The sequence below is a fragment of the Plectropomus leopardus genome, chromosome 16, assembly GCF_026936395.1.
Source record: "Plectropomus leopardus strain MGB_pleo_1.0 chromosome 16, ASM2693639v1, whole genome shotgun sequence".
Taxonomy (NCBI): domain Eukaryota; kingdom Metazoa; phylum Chordata; class Actinopteri; order Perciformes; family Serranidae; genus Plectropomus; species Plectropomus leopardus.
This window is the reverse complement of record NC_142191.1, coordinates 11,410,497-11,430,303: the sequence shown is the minus strand read 5'-3', so window position 1 is coordinate 11,430,303 and position 19,807 is coordinate 11,410,497. Positions and strand designations below refer to the sequence as shown.

Here is a 19,807-nt window from a genome sequence, read left to right as displayed (position 1 = left end):
TGTTAAGTTGAAAAATTTATATTTGTCTGCCCTTGTTTTAAATTTAATTGACTTTTTGAAACCTGAGCAAATTGCTTTGATTTCTTGTAAAAAAACATGGGGAGAAGGCAATGAGCAATGACATGGGCCAGTGATTAGCAGGAAATTAGTTAAAACGTTACAAGAAAATTACTTGAAAAAAAGTGTAAATAATTGTATGATGAACTGTTATCTATCTATTTCTGTTAAATGAAATTAAACACAACAAAAGAAAAAATGAAAGGTAAAAACAAACAAGAACATTCCCCAAAAAGTGCTGAAAAATGAATATATATATATACACACACACACATATATATATATCTTTGATATAATTTTTAATTTATAGTTACAATAATTAAAAAGTACAGTTTTCTGGACATTTTTATTTTTCATTTCCCCCTTTACAAAAACACAAAATCTTTTTATTTCTTGTCACCTTTTACCAATTTCTTGCAATTTGCGGGAGATTCCTTGCCAAGTTGCTCACTGCCTTTAACCCCATATTTTCGAAAGAAATCAGACCAATTTGCTCAGGGTTGAAAGGGTTTAAGACATTCAAGTTATTCCAAAATGTTGCATTGTTTTCATATTGCCTAAGTTTAGTTATGACGCAGCACTTCCTCATCCGCTGAGAACATCTGGAGTGTTTTGGCAGCAAGCAACCTATTTATTATTTTAATACTGTACAAATGACAAGAACAGTCGATGTACTGTGGGACTTCTTGGATTGACCAGAATGAACCTCTTAAAAAAAAAATAAAAAAATAAAAATTAATTTAAATGAAAATTCATTTTAAAAAGTGTAATGGCCATCAGAAATATACGTGATAGTAAGGGACTGTACTTTATTTATTAGAGTGGGGGGTGGCAGGGTGTGTACATGTAAGTACATGTGTGTATACACACACACACACACACACACACACACACACATATATATACAATACAATAGCTGATTATTACTGGTTTATTTACCCAATTTATTCTTATTCCTTTTCCATCACTGACCTTACACCTATTTTTGTATTTGTAGTTGTATTTATGTATTATTGATTACTGTTATTTATTTACATTTTTCTTCTTCTCTCTTGCACATTTCACATCTAACAGATTTGCCATGCAACAGTCTGTAACTATGTTATTTTAAGTGACAGCAAATGCAAAATGCTAACAGCAGAATTATATATATATATATATATATGTAGCTACCCTTTCAAGCTCTGTACATCAGCGTATTTCTTTTTTCTGTCCTTGTGTGCATGTTGTTTTTTTTTGTTTGTTTGTTTTGTACCTGTAAATTCACCAATGTTTAATTTCGCACTAACGATAATAATTAGAATAATAATAAAGTACCAGAAAACTCCCTGAAAATGAATTAACAAAACGTAAAAGAACAAACACACATTATTTTAAATATGTAATAATGATCATTATTAATTTGGTTTTTCCCTTGACATTTTCCCCTAGCTTTTAAAAAAATGGTTTTCTAAATGAACTAATTTCAAGCAATATGTCAAACATTTCGAACCAAGTTGCTCATTGCTTTTTTTCACGTGTTTTTGAAAGAAATTGCATCGATATGCTCAGGTGTCAAAGAGTTAAACACTTGTAAAAGGTGTCTGAGAGCAGCACAAGATACCTGATGTTGCTCCAAGTTTCAAAGGGTTAAAGAAAACATGCAAAAAATGCAACCATTTAAAGTAGAGTGTCCTTCCTCTAAGTCAGGGCTACTTAGCTTAATTTGCCTGGGGGGCACTTTTGCAAAATGCCAGGGGCCAGTCGCAGCTCCCCCAAACAGGTATGAAGGGGCGTTTGATTTGAGGGCATTCAGGTTCAGGTACACTTTTTTGATTACAGTTCTATTTTGGTGCCTTTTAAGCACTCTAACACATTATGTACATTAAAAGTACAAAACAAAACCTCCCAGTGTGTATTATTAAGTTTCCCTGTGAATAAGGAAATAGTGTGAGGGGCCACCTGGCACCGTACCATCAATTTTCAGCACTTTTTGGGAGTCATTTTCTTGTTTTCTTTCAACCTCTCTTTTGTTTCTTCTTATTTTCAAGTAATTTTCTTGTAACTTTTTTTAAACTAATTTCTTAATAATTTTTGGCACAAGTCTTTTAGGGTTGCTCATTGCCTTCTCCCCATGTTTTTGCAAGAAGTTAAACCAATTTGCTCAAGTTTCACAGGGTTAAGACACTTAAGGTATTCCAAAGTGTTGTTTTCAACATAACTCCGTCCCCAGAGCTTAAAAAACGATCTGAAGCACCTCCGGTGTTTTGCATCACTACTTCCCCTCTCATAAATAACGAACAGTCCCTAAATACAATTGTTTTGACACCATTTGTATCACAGTCTTTTGTTTGAATTGAAACAGGATGTTTTGAATGGTTGTGCACCACATCTCTGTGCAGCACATTGAACCAACAACATATAAACAGCGATAAAAGCCTGAAATTTGTCATGTTTTTATCAACAGCACAGTAAACAGATTGAAAGCATTTTACCGTGCATTTTACCGTGGTTTGTTTGCTGCTTTAAATTGGCGCCACCTGCCTCATGTGAGTGTGTAGTGAGTTAGATGTAGTGTGAGGAGTCCTCCAGGTGGAGGCGGTGTAGGAGCTGCAGATGAGCTGCTCTGTTGTTGAGAATGAGAGGATGAAGAGTCAGTGATGAAGCTGTTGTGTGCTGTAAATGTGTCAGGTTTGAGTGTGTGTATAAAGAGCAGTTTAGTGGTGGTAGAAAAAGACTGGGTCCCGCTGTATTACTCAGGCTGCACTACAGCGTCTATTCACAGGCGCGATCCCACTACTGAGCGGCACGGGGGCTTTGACCTGCTCCGTTTCCGACCTGGGCCGGTGCACCCCTCCTTAGGCGACCTGGTGGTCCAGGGCTCCCCCCGGAGCACCATATCGATACCGAACTTAGTGCGGACACCCGATCGGCATAGTCCGCTGCAGCTCAGAGCTCCTGAGCTCAAACGGTCCGCCAGCCTCAGCCTCCCAGTAGCTTGGATTACAGGCGCGCGCCACCGCACCCGGCGTCTAAAAGCTGTGCTCATAGTGGTTTTGAATTTGACTAAAGTGACGTCATCGTGGCGTGAGCGTACGCTGCAGCGGCTTCTAGCGGCGGGAAATAAAACTGCAGCTGCAGAGATGAAGATTGATAAAACCTCAAAATATCACAAACTGATGATAAAGTGCCGATTTGTTAATGTCGGTTTAATCACATATTATATCAAAAAAAGAAATCAACTTAAATTATTGCAGCTACTGTGAGTAATGTGCCTGTTTGAACCGTTTTGATCACTCTCTTTTCAGTCTCTGAAGTGGGCCTACACAGAGCAAATCTATACATTTACCATAATACGCATGTTTTTATTTTAACACAACGGTGTTATCATTACTTTTTAATCAAATTAGTGTTTTTTTTGCTTCTTGCACTCTTCGCAAAAACATACATCATCTCATGGATGTTTGAATCACAGATTTAATCAATAATATTTTAGTTTAATTGACTGTATTTACTGTGTGCAATGTACCCATTTTAACTATTGATATAAATCACTCTCTAGTCCGGTCTCCCTGGTACACAGAGCAAATCTTTCAATTAACCAAAATATACTGATGTTTTGTTTAACCTAACCTCTATAATACATATTTTGCCAGTTTGGGGAAAAATGTTTGGGGTGTTTTTTTGTCATAAAATAGATCAAATAAACATCATCTAAAGACACTCTATACTCTACTTTGACTGGAGGCAACCCTGTACCATAATGGTAAGTAATGAAAAAGTTTTTGTTTCAAATTTGAACCTTTTTTGTTAAACACATCTAAAATACTCAGTAGGTTACAATGCATACCTTTTGAAATGTTAAAACATTAACAAATAACTATTTTCATAAGACTGCATGTCTGAATACCATTGTGGAGCAACCTCTTAGAATTAATGCTTCTAAGAGCCTTAGCATGTTTCATCTAACCTTACATGAACCATTTAACAAACCCATAACCTTCTGCAAAATAAAGTTATGTCAAATTCCAGTGTTTGATCGTTGGTGCTTCATTTGAATGCTGGTTTTCAGATTCATGAGCGTCCGTCAGTCTCCCGTGTCTCTTCTGATACAACTAACATCAAACTTATCCACATTCAACTGTAGCGATAAAAGAAAATTATGATGACTTGAACAGTATATACATATACCTAAATTCACTATTGATAATATGAGTTTTCTGTGACGAATTCTGAAGGACGGAGACACCGGTTGAAGCTTCAAGCAGGAAATGTTTAATACAAGCAAAAGTATAAGTATACAATTATGATTACAATTACACTGATCACTTGGAAAGGCAGTAGTATTTATACAATGCTCTGACGTAGATGGTAGGTATCAGTTACTAACATGTCAGTTACAGGAGTTCCTTGAGAAATAAGGCATGTATTTGTGTTGCTAAATTTACGGGCACTGGTCCAGCTCAGGTATGCATGGTCAAACATAACTTGCAGGCACTAAGACTTTGCCATGGTGCTTACTTACTTGAGGTAGGTGCTTACTTGAGGTAGATACATACTTCTTATGGAGTATACATAATCATAAACAACTATAACAACTTACCAAAATGACATAGTGTCATGGTGAATCCATAATGGTACAGATTTTTATAAGTTTCCATCACTTTATTAGCACAAAAAGCCGGGAAATGACATTTTCCACTATAATACATCCATGGATCCTCATGAGAGTCTGCAAAAAAAGGTATTCAGCATGGCCTCCACAGAGTCACCTGACCAATTTAGACACTATTGGTTCCTTATGGTCCTGCCTCTTTTTCATAGTTTTGTATAACTGGTGATGTATTGTGTTTGTAAAAGGCCAAAAATGGGTGTTGCCTCGAATCATAGAGAGTTAAACGTAACTGTGTCATCATTACTTTTTAATGAAAGTAAATAAGAAGAATGTCTTTTCAAAAATCCCTTTGTAGAAAATGCAAACTAAGACTCTACTCGTCTCCCAGTAACAAGCACCTGACTATTGATTTTCTAATTTCACCTTTACACCTTCATCTTGACATTATAAGGCTATTTCTAACTGGGCGTGTCTGTCGATTAAATACAAATCTGAACTCAAAAATGAAGACAGTCATATATTATATTTATAAAAAAATGTGTCAGCATCTTATTTATGTTAACAGCTTACTAAAAGAAAATAAATTCCATGTGTGTTGTTTTCTTTTTAACGTAACTGAAAATTGTATAGTTCTATGTTTATCATTTGCCTGGTGTCAGAAACAATCACCCTGTAACACCAAGCATCCACTTTGTTAGTTTACATCTGCACCAACCCTCACTATTAAGAACATGAGATAAATGATGAGAGGACCAGAGTTTTAAGTTCATTGTGGAATATTTTAATCTTCTGAGAGCACGAGCAAAAACCTCTTCATCCTACAAAACACGTCTCTTAAAATCAGTCCAAACAATACATTAAAATGTAACAAAACAACATGTAAAGGAAAAGAAGAATGAAAATCAGCAGACGCAGATCGAGAACATCCTCCATAGTTTCACATGTAAACCATCAGCAGACTCCCAGGACTTTATTAGCTGTGAGACACAGAGACAGACAGCATTTAGTGATTGAAAAAATGATTAAGAAACACAAAAATAATGGATTCTATTTTCCATGTTTTACTACATTCTTTTTTGCATTAGATACTTTGATGTCAACCATAAGGAATGTACTATTGTCCTTATCTGTTCACCTGCTCTGTGTTTTTGTCCACTTCAGGGCGTGTCTCGGAGGCACCGTTGTAGTCGGGTGGAAGAAGGTACATCCAGGTCGTTTACACTGCGCCGCAAAGCGACAAGGCTGTAGATAAAAGGAACAATTAAAAAAGTCTCAGGGCTTGTGCAGTACGTTCTGACTGAAAGCGTAAGCACAAATAAAATCTCAAATTTTAAATTTGCACTTCCTGTTTAGCTTAATCCTACATTCATCTAAATTTCAGTTACAGATTCAGAGCTGCACTCTTCAAAGTGAGTCACCTTGGGATGGTAAAACGGACAGTCCATCTTCTTGCACTCTGGGAAGAAGCGGCACACACTTTGGGTTTGCACTGGCTGCACTGCTGTGAACACAAAGGTTGAAGTTAGAGATGCAAACTCAAAGATCTTCACATCCTCTTCATGTCTGTGCTTTATTTCCTGGAATCTAAATGCAATTTTCTGATTCATTTGCATCATAATGGGTTTCCACACTCATTCATTTATTTGTGGTGGCACACCGTGATCAAAACATCTGCTGGCATATACTGATTTTATATTTTTGAAGCTGGACCGTTAATTCAAAGTGCTTTTAGATGTATATATACTGTTCTGTTATTATACTACTGAGGGAAGAAGTCATGTTGAGTTCTACCTGAGCTGCATTCATGGACATGCAAAAATGTTTGAATTCAGAGAGGGGACACAGAATGGTTAAAAAGACAAACACAGACATGAGCAGAGAGAGGGGGAGTGACTGACCAGTGCGTGTTATTGACAGATGTAATAGTCTTTTGGTATCTTTTAGTCATTTTTTTGTGTACCCCATTATATATTGCAATTTATTGTGTTACTTATTAATTGCAATTTATTTCCTTCAGTGAGGTATTTCTATAAGCCCATTTGGCTTTCTGACCTCTCCGGTGCCTGTTTTTTTGTTACTCTTTTTAATGATGCAGAAGAGTACCTGGCCTTTGAGGAGGAGCAGCTGTGCTTCTCCGGCTGACGTGAGTGAAGGGACAGTCTGGCTTGGTGCACCTGGCGTCATATTTACAATTTGGATGCACAAAAAGGCATTTATCTCCAAACTTGCAGGTGGGAAAAGTCCTTCAGAAAAACACAAAGAAAACGTGAATCATGATTTAGTGACCAATAACACCTACATTATCATTTTATTTCATTATATTAACAGAAATACTGACTTGCACTGTGTTGTAGGATGATGGTATAAACACTCGTCTCCACTTTTACAGACCGGCCAGAACTTGCAGCGCTCCATCACCTTCTGTTTCTTTAAAGGGACTGCATCTTCTTCAGCCATCTCATAGTCCATCACATCATCTGCTGAAAAGGGGACAGAATGTAAACTCGGTACTGAAGCAATGAAAGGTTTGAAATGTGCCATAAATACAAGTTATTTAGTAAGGAATTATTCTGATGAGAGCCCACACCTTCTGATGACGGGAGACCTCCTTGTAGTCTTTGAAGGACACTGAGTTTGGGCTCCCTGCTGATGTGGACACTCGCCTCTGTGACCTTTGCGGGTGGTCTCACATCATCCAGCTCCATCTCACAGTCTGTAAGATTCCCCAGCGGGCTCGGTACCCCATCTAACGTCACTATGAACTTGGGGCTGGCAGAGTCTCCCGTCTCCTTACTGGAGTGAGAAAAGAAAGCAGTAAATATGTGACAAATGCTCATGTAAAAAAGGAAAGAGTTGAGAGCACACTCTGATAATGTGTTTAAGTGTGTGTGTGTGTGTGTGTGTGTGTGTGTACCTGGCCTGGACGGTGCGTGGCAAAGCAGACTGGACTTCTCCTTTGACCTGAGGACGCTGCTGGATTCTGGCTGTAGCTTCTTCCAGCTGCGGTCGGCTCATTATGAAGGAGCGGGTGTCGAATGGTTTTGTCACACTGCCTGCAGCGACCTCAACACCTACAGGGACATGACAAGCACATTTATCCCTCTGTAATGCATCACTGAAAACAAACCATCAGGCATCTTCTACGACTATTTTGAGAGAAAAAGATTTGTGAGAGGACACTTTTATTGTTGCGCCTCTCCAAAGTTGCCCCATAAAAGCAAAACTGTGCAAAAAAACACTCACCATATTCACTCTGCTCTCCTCTTTCACTGCTCTCAGCTAAGTCCAACTGGAGGCGGGAGGCTAAGGATCTCGCTGGAGCTGAAAGAAAACATCATAATAGTCATCCTCGGAGTAATACTAATATCTTTTTTTTTTTTTTTTTACAGTCATTTATTAGTTAAAGGAAAACTTCCACATTTCCACATATTGTGTGTCTAAGATACTAATGGGAACAATAATTGGCCTGGTATTGAGTGAGAGCTGCCACAAAATGAGGGAAAGGAATTAGGGATCAGAGTTCTGTAGAATTCCCCCCAGTAATTTATTTTTTCAATATTAAAATTTTAATTTTAATCCCTGTTTTTTTTTTTTTGCATGGGTGGCAGCTAGCAGCAGTTAGCAACTAATGCAAACAAGAAGAACAACAACCAATATGTCTGCAAATTGGGGAGACAATGAGGTAGGGACCTCCTTACGTCTGAGCAGGGAACTAGATCTACCACCATAAAAAAGGTACGATAAATGATTGTTATTGCCATGTTACTGAGTGGCTAACAGGTGGCAGAGTAATGAACACAGTTTAAAGGTGCTGCACATGCTGTTGCAATTCTGCTCTTCATCTACCAGTAGCTCTGGCGGGAGGCAGCTCTGTGGCGGTGTAGGCCTGAACCCTGGGGGCCAGACTGTGGAGGTGCTCCTGGACTAGCTGGATGGCTGCAGTCATCTCTTCACTGCTGGCGATGCGAGTACGAGGTGCAACAGGGACAGTCTGTCTCTGTGGTACTGAGGAGAAACAGAGAGGTCAGTATAAGTACACAGGGCTGAGCGATACAGCTTTTTAATAATATTGCAATACACATTATTTTGAAGTGTCCTTTAAACTAATGTTAACTACTAAAATACAAAATTATTGAATGAACTGCAGTTACAATAAAATAAAAGTATTTATATATTTAAAAAAGTATTGTTATAATTAAACAGATTAAAGCGGGAATCATCATGCTTTTATTCTGAAAGACCTGGCTTATCTCGGGCTGGGAGTGTCCATGTTTTTATTGTGAACTTGAAGCCTCTGCTGAACAGTTATTCATGGTTACATGGTAGTTAACATACTTGTGGGGTAGGCTGTAGTTTTGGTGATTGAGTCCTGAGCCTCAGAGATGGCCTTCAGGATCAGATTCCTGTTGGCTTGTTTGGCTGGAGGGAGAGTCGGCCTGAAACAACAGACACAGCAGGAATGATAAATCTCAGCAGAGACAGTCAGCTGTCTGATCATCCAAGACAAGTCCGTGCTGAACTGTTTTGCTGTTCCTTTTAACCGAAAATATAAAATATGAATTCTTCGTGATTGCAAAGACATAGGATAAATCCTATATGCTGCACAACTTTGATTATTAACAGTGAGTCATAATTCTGGCCGAGCTTCTATTTTGATGATGTAAATTATCTGATTTTTCACAATAAAATACGAGATGTTAACACTGACTTGCGTTCCGGTTTGGAGGGTAGGGACACTCTGCTGGACAGGCCTCTGCCTCCATGGACCGAATCCTCCTCTTCCACTTCATCGCTGTCCTCGTCCGCCGCTCGGTTCACTCGCACCACTGAACTCGCTACCGGTGCCTTACGTTTCCTTGACAACTCCTCCTGCTGAACAAAGACAGCAGATCATTATCATTACTGATCCTCACCTACACTTGTCTGGCAGTTTGTCAACAGAAAATGTCTCTTATCGAATCTCTGTACCTTACTGGCTCCAGGTCTGGAGGTTCTGCTGCTCCTGCTGTCACTCTGCCGGGAGTGAGAGGATCCTTCAGAGGGTCGACACGTGTCTACAGAGGTTAGCGACGTAAACTTGCTCTGACCGGGTCTGTAGATTTCAGCTGTGGGTCTATTAGCTGCGCTGCGTGTTCGACCATGATTAGTGCCTATTTCTACAGGATCCTCGGCAATGAGGTCATCATCCATCTCTGGTTTGATGTCAATCACAGCCTCGAGGGGGAGCGGCTCCATGAGGGGCTTAACAGTGGAGGTGAGTCGAGAGGAATTTTTCTCCAAGCTGCTTCTCCTGATGACAAACAGAGTTATCAGAGGGTTTATTTAAAGAGTGACTAAACCCCCATTTTTTGGCTTCAGTGTCTCCTCTGTGGAATATGAAAAACGTCTCAAAAATGAGCCAAGAGGGGGGCTGACACGCACCCAATCACTAAATTATGCTCTTTTCTTGATCAACAGCACCTTATTGTCCCCGCACACACACAAAGTAGTTGGTTGGTAAGAGGGCGGCGACAGGGAGGCGACGGGGCGGCGACAGGGGGCTCCTGCTACCAGGATCAACCAAGCTAAAGTAAACTGCAATAGCAGATTTCAACCTGTAGAGGGCAGTCACTAGAGCCACTTTTACACAGAGATCGCACTATAGGGCCACAATGAAGTCCCCCCTTTATATTGCCCTTACATTTTTACACAGAACCAAACAACAGCTGCATCAATCTGCTCACATGCGTGATTATACACCGCATTAGCGGTCAAAAGATTATCGGACTGGTCGATTATTGGGGCCGATATTTAGCATTTTGACGATTATTTCCATTGGTATTTTATTTCAGTGATTGCCAATAAAATTAATTAATTAAAAAGTGCAAATAAAGTGTCAGCATGGGAGGAACGGAGATGTTTTTTTTAATTCATGCTTTGTTTAAATTTTCACTTGATTCGTAAAAAAAAGTTGTTGGGAACTTGCTGTAAATGATGTTGAACGTTTCAATTTTGCCTAAACATTTGCTAAAGGCATTTAAACAAAGTTTTATGTTGTATTTTGTTATATTCCCATTATATATTATATATTATATTCCATTCTTAATATTGACAGAAATATTTATTTTTTTATTGTAAATGTATATTGGTTCCAAATTCCAAACATTTTCCGATCTCATTAAATACTAATAATCTGTATTCGTATCAACCCTGAAAAACCAATACTGGTTCACCTGTACGCAGCATCACAGCATCCCATATTCAAAAGAGGCTTGACGGGTGGGACATGTAACACAACAGCACCGGCCTCTAGTGTGACATATAAGCATTGGGGGCGCTCTCTAAAAAATTAAGATGGCATAACACGGCAACAACAATCATTTATCTTCTCCGTAATATGGCGGCTGATCTTTTCCAGTTTGTGAACATTTTTATGACCACTGTTCCTCTTCTTTGAAATAGCCGCTAACTGCTAACAACCCCTTTTCAAATCTACCACAGTGGTTCGCACACATGAAAATGTCATCAAAACATCACACCCGTGCTACTCAGGGTCCTGTCTTTCCAGCTTTACGTTCTGCACAGAGCTCATTATGGCGTGATTACTGCATCCTGCCCCGGCTCAAAGGCGAGACCACCCTGCCCCCCTTTTTTTCCCCGCAACGGGACGTTATATACAGAACGGCGAGACGGCATAATAACGTTACATTCCCACCTTGAACATGTGGTGTAAATGCGGCTTATGCATATTTGTGGCACAAAATACAGAATTTTAATACTTCACACTAAAATGTCAAGAGTTGGACCTGAATCACTCAACAACACTTATATATTGCTTTTAAACTTTGGTTACTCTTAAAGACAACAAACTGTAAACAGTGAAAGTCAACACATGAGGACAAAAAGATTATTTCAGCTTTGGATTAGGTACCTGCTTTCATAAGCGGAGCTGGACACGCGAGCTTCAGTCCTGTCCGAACGCGAGCTGGACACCGTCAGCAGCTTCAGCTCCTCCGCTCTGCTGTCCTCGCTCACAGATGATCGGCTCCTTCCAGCCACAGTACCACCGTCAGACTGCAGCTGATGTCGACTGAGGGATGCAGGCTCTGTAACAACCATGTGAGCAACAGGATGAAGAAAACTGCATTAAAATGTAAGATGTATGCATTCTATGAAAACTAAACAGTTATCTATTCAGCCGGTTAAAAAGAGCAGAACATCTTCATTGCATTCAGCGTCGTCTCACTTACCGACTGCAACAGATCTTAACTTCTCCAGGACGCCCTGCAGCCTAAAATCAATCATCAAAACCACGTTATAGCTAGAGCAGATAGTGTCAAGAATAACTGCAGAGTGTTAACAGAAGAGAGTGCGTGATTCTTTCATACATCACAAAACAAACAGCGATATGAAATCTGATAAGACAGGAAATACACTTCTTGTCTGTTTTCGTCGTACCATGCTGTGAATTTAGTCGTGTTGTTTCCAAGGAAAAGGGAGAGATCGTCAGCCATCTGTTGGGCGGTTTTCTTGTTTGCTACCATCACCATAATATAATCAGGAAGCTCTTCATCTAAAACAGAAAACAGAGGAAACATATACATCACGTGAACACGTGATTGGAGTATGAAACAGATGTCGTCCCTGACTACAACAGCTGCGTTTAATCACTTACCGATATACGCCCCGAGCTCCTGAAGCTTACCCTTGATAGCAGCCTGAAACACAACAAAAGTACCATACAGATGATTAATTACCTACATAAATTATGGAAAGGATCCCTCTATTGATGTCATTCATATGCACAATGAGAGTTACCTAACAACAGACTAAGTAGCAGAGTTATTCATTTGATACCCATCACATGAATGGAAGCTTTCTGTTGGGTAAAAATCCCAGCAGACACCACCGGTGTGTAATATCGCCATATTTTGGAACTGTTGAACTCTGTCAAATTCACTGTGCTTGACTTCACCACAGACTGTATGCGTGTGGCTGCTGCTCTAGTGGGCCAATCACATGTCACATTAAATCGTGTGACATGTGATTCAAAATGATACAGATAGTCAAATGTTGTCAAATGATCAAATGCAAGTACTTATACCCAGTGGTGCAAACTGCAAAGTAACAACGTACATGTACTCAAATACTGTATTTAAGTACAGTTTTGAGGCACTTATACTTCACTTGAGTATTTCTGCACAATTAGTCAAAAGTTAATGATGATCATGATTTTATGTCCCCACCATTAAAAGAACCTGATTCACTCCTATTTTAACTTTTCATTGGTGTGCTGTGCTCATAAAGACTGATTTCATTTGGTCTGATTCTGTAATGAAATGTTATTTTTAGTTAGCCTATATTTTGTGAATAATTTTATTTTTTTAGTTCTAAGAGATGCATTGACTTCAGATGAAGAAGAGCATTATTTTAAGTCTTATTTTGATGCAAAGATTTGTCAGCAGCAATGTAGCACAACATGAAGGCAGTGCTCTATTTAATTAAATTTAAATGTGAAATAAAAATACATTAATGAATTATCATGATTAATAATCATGAACTCAATATTGGTCAAAATAGTCATGATTATCAATTGGCTGTAATCATGCAGCCATACAACTTGGAAGAAAATATTGCACTTTTTACTCCACTACATTTATTTGAAGCTTTAGTAGTAGTTTCAGTACTTTTTACATTAAAACACAAGATAGAACTTTATTTATTTAGGGAAATTATTGTGCACCAATTGTAATTCAAAGAGGAAAAGAATGCAAATAAAAAGTTATAAAAACAATATATGCAATATCAAATGTGAACATCAGAAATGTAAACAGGTTAGCAGTAAGAACCATAAATAACTGAATGACAGAAAAGTTTAATCAGATTATAAACGTGCAAAATAAGTAAAGAGTTACGGTGAGGATCATGGAAAACAAACAGGCCAGTAATAAGATGCAAATTAAAAAAAAACTTAAGAGAAGCTGGAGTTACCTAAGCATCCCATTTCATTTATTTTATTTGTGTTTTTTGTGTTATATGTTTAAATGTGCTTTTTTGATAATCTTTCATGGCCATTAGTGCTAAGCAAATTCCCCTTTGGGAGACAAAGGTTTCATTCATTTCTCTCCATGAGGAAAATTTGGTGTATTTATATGACACTATGCATTTCGATTAGGTTACCCAGTAGTATAGAAAGTATCAATATGCTTAACAATAATAAACAATATTAAAATGCTTTTACATGTTTACAGTAGTGATAAAAACAGTATAATATCATATTATACAATAATTCCACATCGTGGGAAACATGACTACTTCTACTTTTGACACAGTACATACATTTTACTGATAAGAATTTTGTATTTTTACTTAAGTAACAATAAGACAGCAGGACTTTCATTTGTTACTGAGTATTTTTAAGACGTATTTCTAAGTGTAATTGTAAGTGTATTTCTACTTTTACTAATGTGAAGGATCTGAGTACTTCTTCCACCGCTGCTAAGTAGCGCTACGTGTCGTTATTGCAGAATTTGCATTAAAATATACCAAAATGCTGCCAACACTTCTGTAATCCCGCCTGCTGAATACACAGCGATCACAAAAACCTCCTCGGCCTCGTAAATAAAAACCTTGTAACCATTCTGCCCTTAACGCTAGCATGCTAATGTTAGCTAGCAGCGTCTGCGCTTCCCTAACGCTAACTGGGCTTTAAAGTCTGCAGAAAATCACTCATAAGCATCACACAATGCTACTCACTCTTATTTTCTTGCTAATCTCCGTCCCAATCTCCATGTTTGTCGTTTTATTTAAGCAGATAAGTTATAAAAGAAGCGACACTTGTGTGCAGCTTCACCGCTAGCCGACAGTTACGGATGTAACGTAAGATCACGTGGCTAACGAAGGAAGCCGAACAGGGACAAATCAAAGGCATATCGCTCTTTCTGTCTCTCATTTCAATTTAATTCAGTTTGCTTTATTGACATGAATGTTGTAAAACAATATTGTCAAAGCCTCAGATACAATTAAATGATGACATAAATAAAAACAAGAAAAAAAAGATAAAATCAAGAATGATATTACAATCAACAGCAAAAAAAATAGATGCATGAATAAAAAGAGCAAGAACATGTTTATTTTGTGTGTGCGTGTGTGCATGCACACGTGCATGCGTGTGCGTGTGTATGTGTGTATGGTATGATCTATCTATTTATCTATCATCTATCTATCTATATCTATATCTATATCTATAAATATTTACCCATTTTTTGAAAACAAATATTTTGCAATTTATCAGTTTAAGTGTCCAATTAATTTTGCCATTTTCCATTCAAATATTATTATCATTATTATTTTATTATTATTTTCTAGCAATAAAAACATTGGTTTTAAACATTTAAAATAGTTTTTGTGCGGTTACAACTCTTTTACAGGTGGTGTCAGCTAACCGCGCTAACATTTGACCCAACTTTGTTAGGAACTGATGTCATCCAGCTACCATCTATCATCACAGCACTCAATCAAAGATGGAATCAAAACTCCTTTATATTAGACAAGTACATCAACAATTAATAACAATACAATAAATAAAAGACAACCTAATAGGAATATGTTAATGTATTGCGTGCTATGTTTTTCCTAGGTGTCAACAACTATGCTGTATGTATTTAGGTGCTATTTTGTGCCTAATTTCTATGTAAAAGACCAAAGAGCTTCTGACAGTGTTGTTTTCTCAGGACTATAATAACAGTAAAACAAAATCATGCTACAATAATCTTTTTGCTGTATTGGCAGTAATACTGTTCAGTAATAATAAAATGCTTAACAATTCTTCATGGGCAGAGGGGACAGCAAACATAAATAGCATTGTATAGATGTGCTATCACCACAAGATGGCACAATAGACTCTTAAAAACAAACCACTGTGAGGACATGACATATTCCACAAATGGATGACTTACTTCAGTAAACGATGATCAAAACGGATTCAGAAACCAAAATCTGGAATCACTTACAGAAAATTTAAATAATGAATTTAGCCATAATCTGAAAAACAAATTTGTAAACCAAATAAAGACCTAAAGAATTAATGTTTTATAATTCTTCTGCTCAACTGAACTTTGATTCTCATCTTGGACAGTCTGTTAGTCTCAACAAACAAACAAACAAAATACAACAACTGCATTTCAAGTTATAGTGAAAATAAAACAGTGTGACTCATGCTTTGTTAAACACTTCTATCAGTGTTAGAGTTCAAATATAAATCATCACTGAATTGCTTTATTTTACCGCACTGTGTCTTGTGACTTTCTAATGTTCATAGCTGTGTGTTTTTCCCTCTGATATTATTTCCTGTTTTGCAGCCCCTCAATGCCAACCAACAATGACGGGAAGGATCTTGCTCGCCGTCTAGACGTCTAACACACTCTGAGCCGCGGCTGTCTGCTCTGTCTCTCTGTCTGCTTTGTTCACACCGTCTGTGTTAAGCAATTGTTTAATGTGTAGAAACATCAGCTTTGTCTTTTTTTCACAGTCACGTTGGGCCTCAGTTATATAAGAAGTGATGCTGACCTCACTTAACACTCCTCTCTATGCATACTGTATGCTGCTATTATCATTACGAGTATCACTCCTATACCAAGAATTATTATTTTTTTCTTTAAATCTGTGTGGTGAAGTACACTTGTGATAAAGCTGAGTGTTATCTAACATCTGCATGAGAATTTACCTTTTAAATAGAATGACGATGAGTGCGGCACATGCTGTTTGGTCCCCAGTTTTGTGAGTCTTTTGCAGCATTGCTTCAGAAGTTAAAGAGTAGCTTTTGTATTTTTCAACCTGGACCCTGTTTTCACATGTTTTTGTTTTGAAGTGACTAATGGGATAAACAGTTTTTTAAAATTGGTCTAGTATTGAGCAAGAGTGCTGCAGCAAAGCAGACTGCAACATAATCACTAGGGGCAATTATACACATCACTTAACATCCAATAAAAGTGTTTATTTTTGCCACTGACAGGCTCAGATCACAGACTGTATAAGAAGATGGACAACGTGTCCCCACTTATCCTAAAGTGAAGCTAAAACATCCCGGATACGGCCCTTACCATCGTGTGCAGACAACATCATTCGAAGCCAACCAGACTCCATTTAACTCTTTTAAACCTGGTTTGACATCAGTTTTCTTGTGCTGCGTTTAAACACCTCTCACAAGTTATTTAACTCTTAGAAACCTGAGCAAATTGGTTTGATTTTTTTCAAAAACATGGGGAAAAAGGCAAGGACCAACTTGGCAACAAATGTCACACAAATTGCAATCAATCAGTAAAAGCTGACAAAGAAAATAACCCAAAAAATATTTTTTAAAAAAGGGGGGAGAATTTATGATTAAAAAGCAGTTTTCAGGTCATTTTCTTGTGTGTTTTTGTTTTGTAAATTTGATTTGCTTTAGTTTTGGTAATTTTTTGTAACTTTTCACTAATTTGTTGCTGTTTTTTGGGCCTTGTTTTGGTAAGCTGGTCTTTGCCTTAAACCAATGTTTTTTTTTAAAAAAAAAATCAAACCATTTTGCTCAGGTTTAAAAGGGTTAGATAAACCAAAAACAAGCCAAAATATTTTTGCATCTAACTGGGTGAATTAAGAGTTTATGTCATTCAAAATCAAGTTGTTTATTGTGGAAAAAATAATCAAGAACTTTTTTTTTAGTTTTTGTTCCTGTCGATTTTGAATTTATCATGCTTTATGGTAATAAAATTACTGTTTATTTGAATGGAGTTTGATGAGTTTGACAATAGAAATTTCAGGGCTGTTAAAATCGTACTCTTTAACAATAAGACATCCCTTTCGAATATTGTCAGGCACTGACAATAACAATCTGAGTCTGTCAGTACCAAAAACGAGCACTTTTAGTGGACGTAAATTGACGATGCATCCCTCAAGAGATTACATGACAGTTTGTTCCACAGCTGCTGGCTCAGTACTGGACAAAATTCAAAAATTGTTGTTCCCATTAGTCATTTAGACAGAAGTTAAAGAGTAGCTTTGGTGCATCCAGGTTGAGAAAAACTGAAGCTACCTTTTCAAGTCAAATAAGGTAACGGACAGATGCTCTTGAGAATAGCAAAAGTTATTCATGCATACAGAAGTCTTTATCGGTCCCAAAGGTATCTATCAGTATGACAGCAAAACTTTCAGGTCACGTCTTCTCATAGATGATGCATTCATGCATTCATACTTGAGGCTAATGGTCACTTCAGTCATTTCTTACACATGCTGCTCTCTGCTGTGCATTTAGCCTCAAAGGGAAGCAGAAGCAGACTCCTTTTCTTTCTGTTTTCAAAGCGAATGACAGAGAACCTTGAATGGCCCTGACAGAAAGTCTGCAGTATGGCAAATACAGATTCCACTCAGGGAGGAGAGGCGCTCAGTCTCATTGTTGTTCATTTCTGAAGTGCTTAATTGGATCAAGGCAGAGGCAGGACCTCTGCAGTGACCCCAGTAAAAACAATGTTGCAACAACATCCATCAGCAGCCAAAACAGATTTTTACAGCACCGTCACACGCAGCCAATCTGTCCTGCTGCATGTTCTGAGGCATGGTACTGATGTATCTTCATTATCAAATGTGTTCACTCTAATGTTCAATGTGTGATTTTGGTGAAGTGCACACCAGGTGCATGTTGTAATGATAATTACATAGGTAAAAAATATACATAGTACATATCATCACATCACACGATCTTACTGGACTATTTCCGGCAGAGGTGTAGACATGAGGGGGATGAGAGGGGCCACGCCCCCCAAATCTTTTAACATATTCTCATCTCAACCCGTCAGATATTGCTGCTATGTCAGTGCTGCTCACATCTGTATATGATACGGTTGGTATCCTCCTGTATCTGTTGTGGTTGTCTGTTACGCAACGTCAATCCAACACGCTCTCACTACGAACTTGTCACATGGTGCCGCTCTGTCAGGACCTTCCGCGTTAACACGTTTTAGGTATCCTTATACGCCAGCTGTTTACGCTCTAGGACGCGGTTACTGTGATGTCAACAAATGCACATAGTGGGATGACGTCGTTGTGGGATGACGTCATGTTGGGATGATGTCATGGTGGGATGACGCGGCCCATTACCATGATGTCAACAAGTGCACATGTGTTGAGATGAAGCAGCACGGTCCCAGTGTTTACACAACATCAAGGACTGTCACGATGGTAAGGATTACTCACCATAGTCAAATATGGTTGGGTTTAGGCAAAAGATGCACGTGATAAAGTGTAGAAACACACACACACACACACACACACACACACACACACACACACACACATCTCAACTCTGTATGTTATCTATGGGCATAAGACTGTTAACAATCTTTTTTATCATCTTGCAAAAAAAGCAATCAAGTATATTTCTTCTATTGTTAAGTATTCCTTTAAAGTTTCCCTATGCAGGTATGCCAGTTACTGTTTGTACACACATTCGCAAGGGATAATAAAAGTAAAAGCAAACCCCACTGTCATTTGGTGTTTTGCCCTGCTATATTTGAGTTTCTTTAGTCAACCTCACCTGAGCACTGTGGGGGTGCACCCCAATAAATGTCCCAATTACAGAAAAATCAGAAGACTGATGGTAACATTTGACCTGGCTAGCCTGCAGAAGACCGCAGGAGTATATTTTAGAGACTGCTACCACTGTCCAAAGCCAAAAAGCACCACTAACACTTGCAAAATAGACATAATCACACAAATTAGGCTAAGCTGGCAGAGAGGCAACTGCAAACATCCACGCCTACATCATCTGTAAAAAACTCTTAAAAAACCAGTACGTCTAAATTTCAACTGCTATTTTACATCTTGTTTGTTAAAAGGTACAGTATGCAGGCCTTTTGGTTACTGTTTGTGAACACACTTGCCACTGAAAGTGAAAGCCAACCCCAGATTCACTCTCATTTGCTATATTTGCTTTTTTTTTTGATGCTGTCTCTCTTGCACATTAAGCCCCCAAGTGAGCATGTTGGGGCAAAAACCCATAAACACCTTAAACACAGATAATAAGAAAACACAGGCAGAGTCTCTGCAGAAAAGCACATCACCACACACTTCTAGCATCATAAATGATGGCTGAGAGGGATTACTATTTTTATATGAGTCTGTATATTGTTTTATAAGAACATGTCA

At 38.2% G+C, this 19,807-nt stretch overlaps 1 protein-coding gene and 1 non-coding gene across 6 annotated transcripts; both read right to left on the bottom strand.

Annotated features, from left to right (window-relative positions):
• Positions 1-2,767: 2,767 nt before the first annotated feature.
• LOC148186838 (signal recognition particle RNA) lies at positions 2,768-3,066 on the bottom strand. Its single transcript, XR_015779320.1, has one exon.
• A 2,343-nt stretch (positions 3,067-5,409) lies between these two features.
• On the bottom strand, positions 5,410-14,556 carry zc3h14 (zinc finger CCCH-type containing 14). 5 transcript variants are annotated; one of them, XM_042503266.2, is made up of 17 exons: positions 14,387-14,556; positions 12,306-12,348; positions 12,089-12,203; positions 11,881-11,921; positions 11,562-11,736; positions 9,620-9,941; positions 9,360-9,523; positions 8,987-9,087; positions 8,498-8,656; positions 7,895-7,972; positions 7,566-7,722; positions 7,239-7,444; positions 6,990-7,131; positions 6,755-6,894; positions 6,070-6,149; positions 5,787-5,893; positions 5,410-5,628 (listed from the first exon to the last, which is right to left on the bottom strand). In XM_042503266.2, exons 1-17 carry the CDS (start codon positions 14,420-14,422, stop codon positions 5,625-5,627), a joined length of 2,070 nt encoding a protein of 689 aa, XP_042359200.2. In that variant the 5' UTR covers positions 14,423-14,556; the 3' UTR covers positions 5,410-5,624. The 5 variants fall into 5 exon arrangements, with proteins under 5 accessions (XP_042359200.2, XP_042359202.2, XP_042359198.2 ...); XM_042503268.2 differs by having other exon boundaries at positions 6,070-6,152; positions 9,360-9,520; XM_042503264.2 differs by having other exon boundaries at positions 6,070-6,152; positions 14,387-14,555.
• Between the last annotated feature and the right edge of the window lie 5,251 nt (positions 14,557-19,807).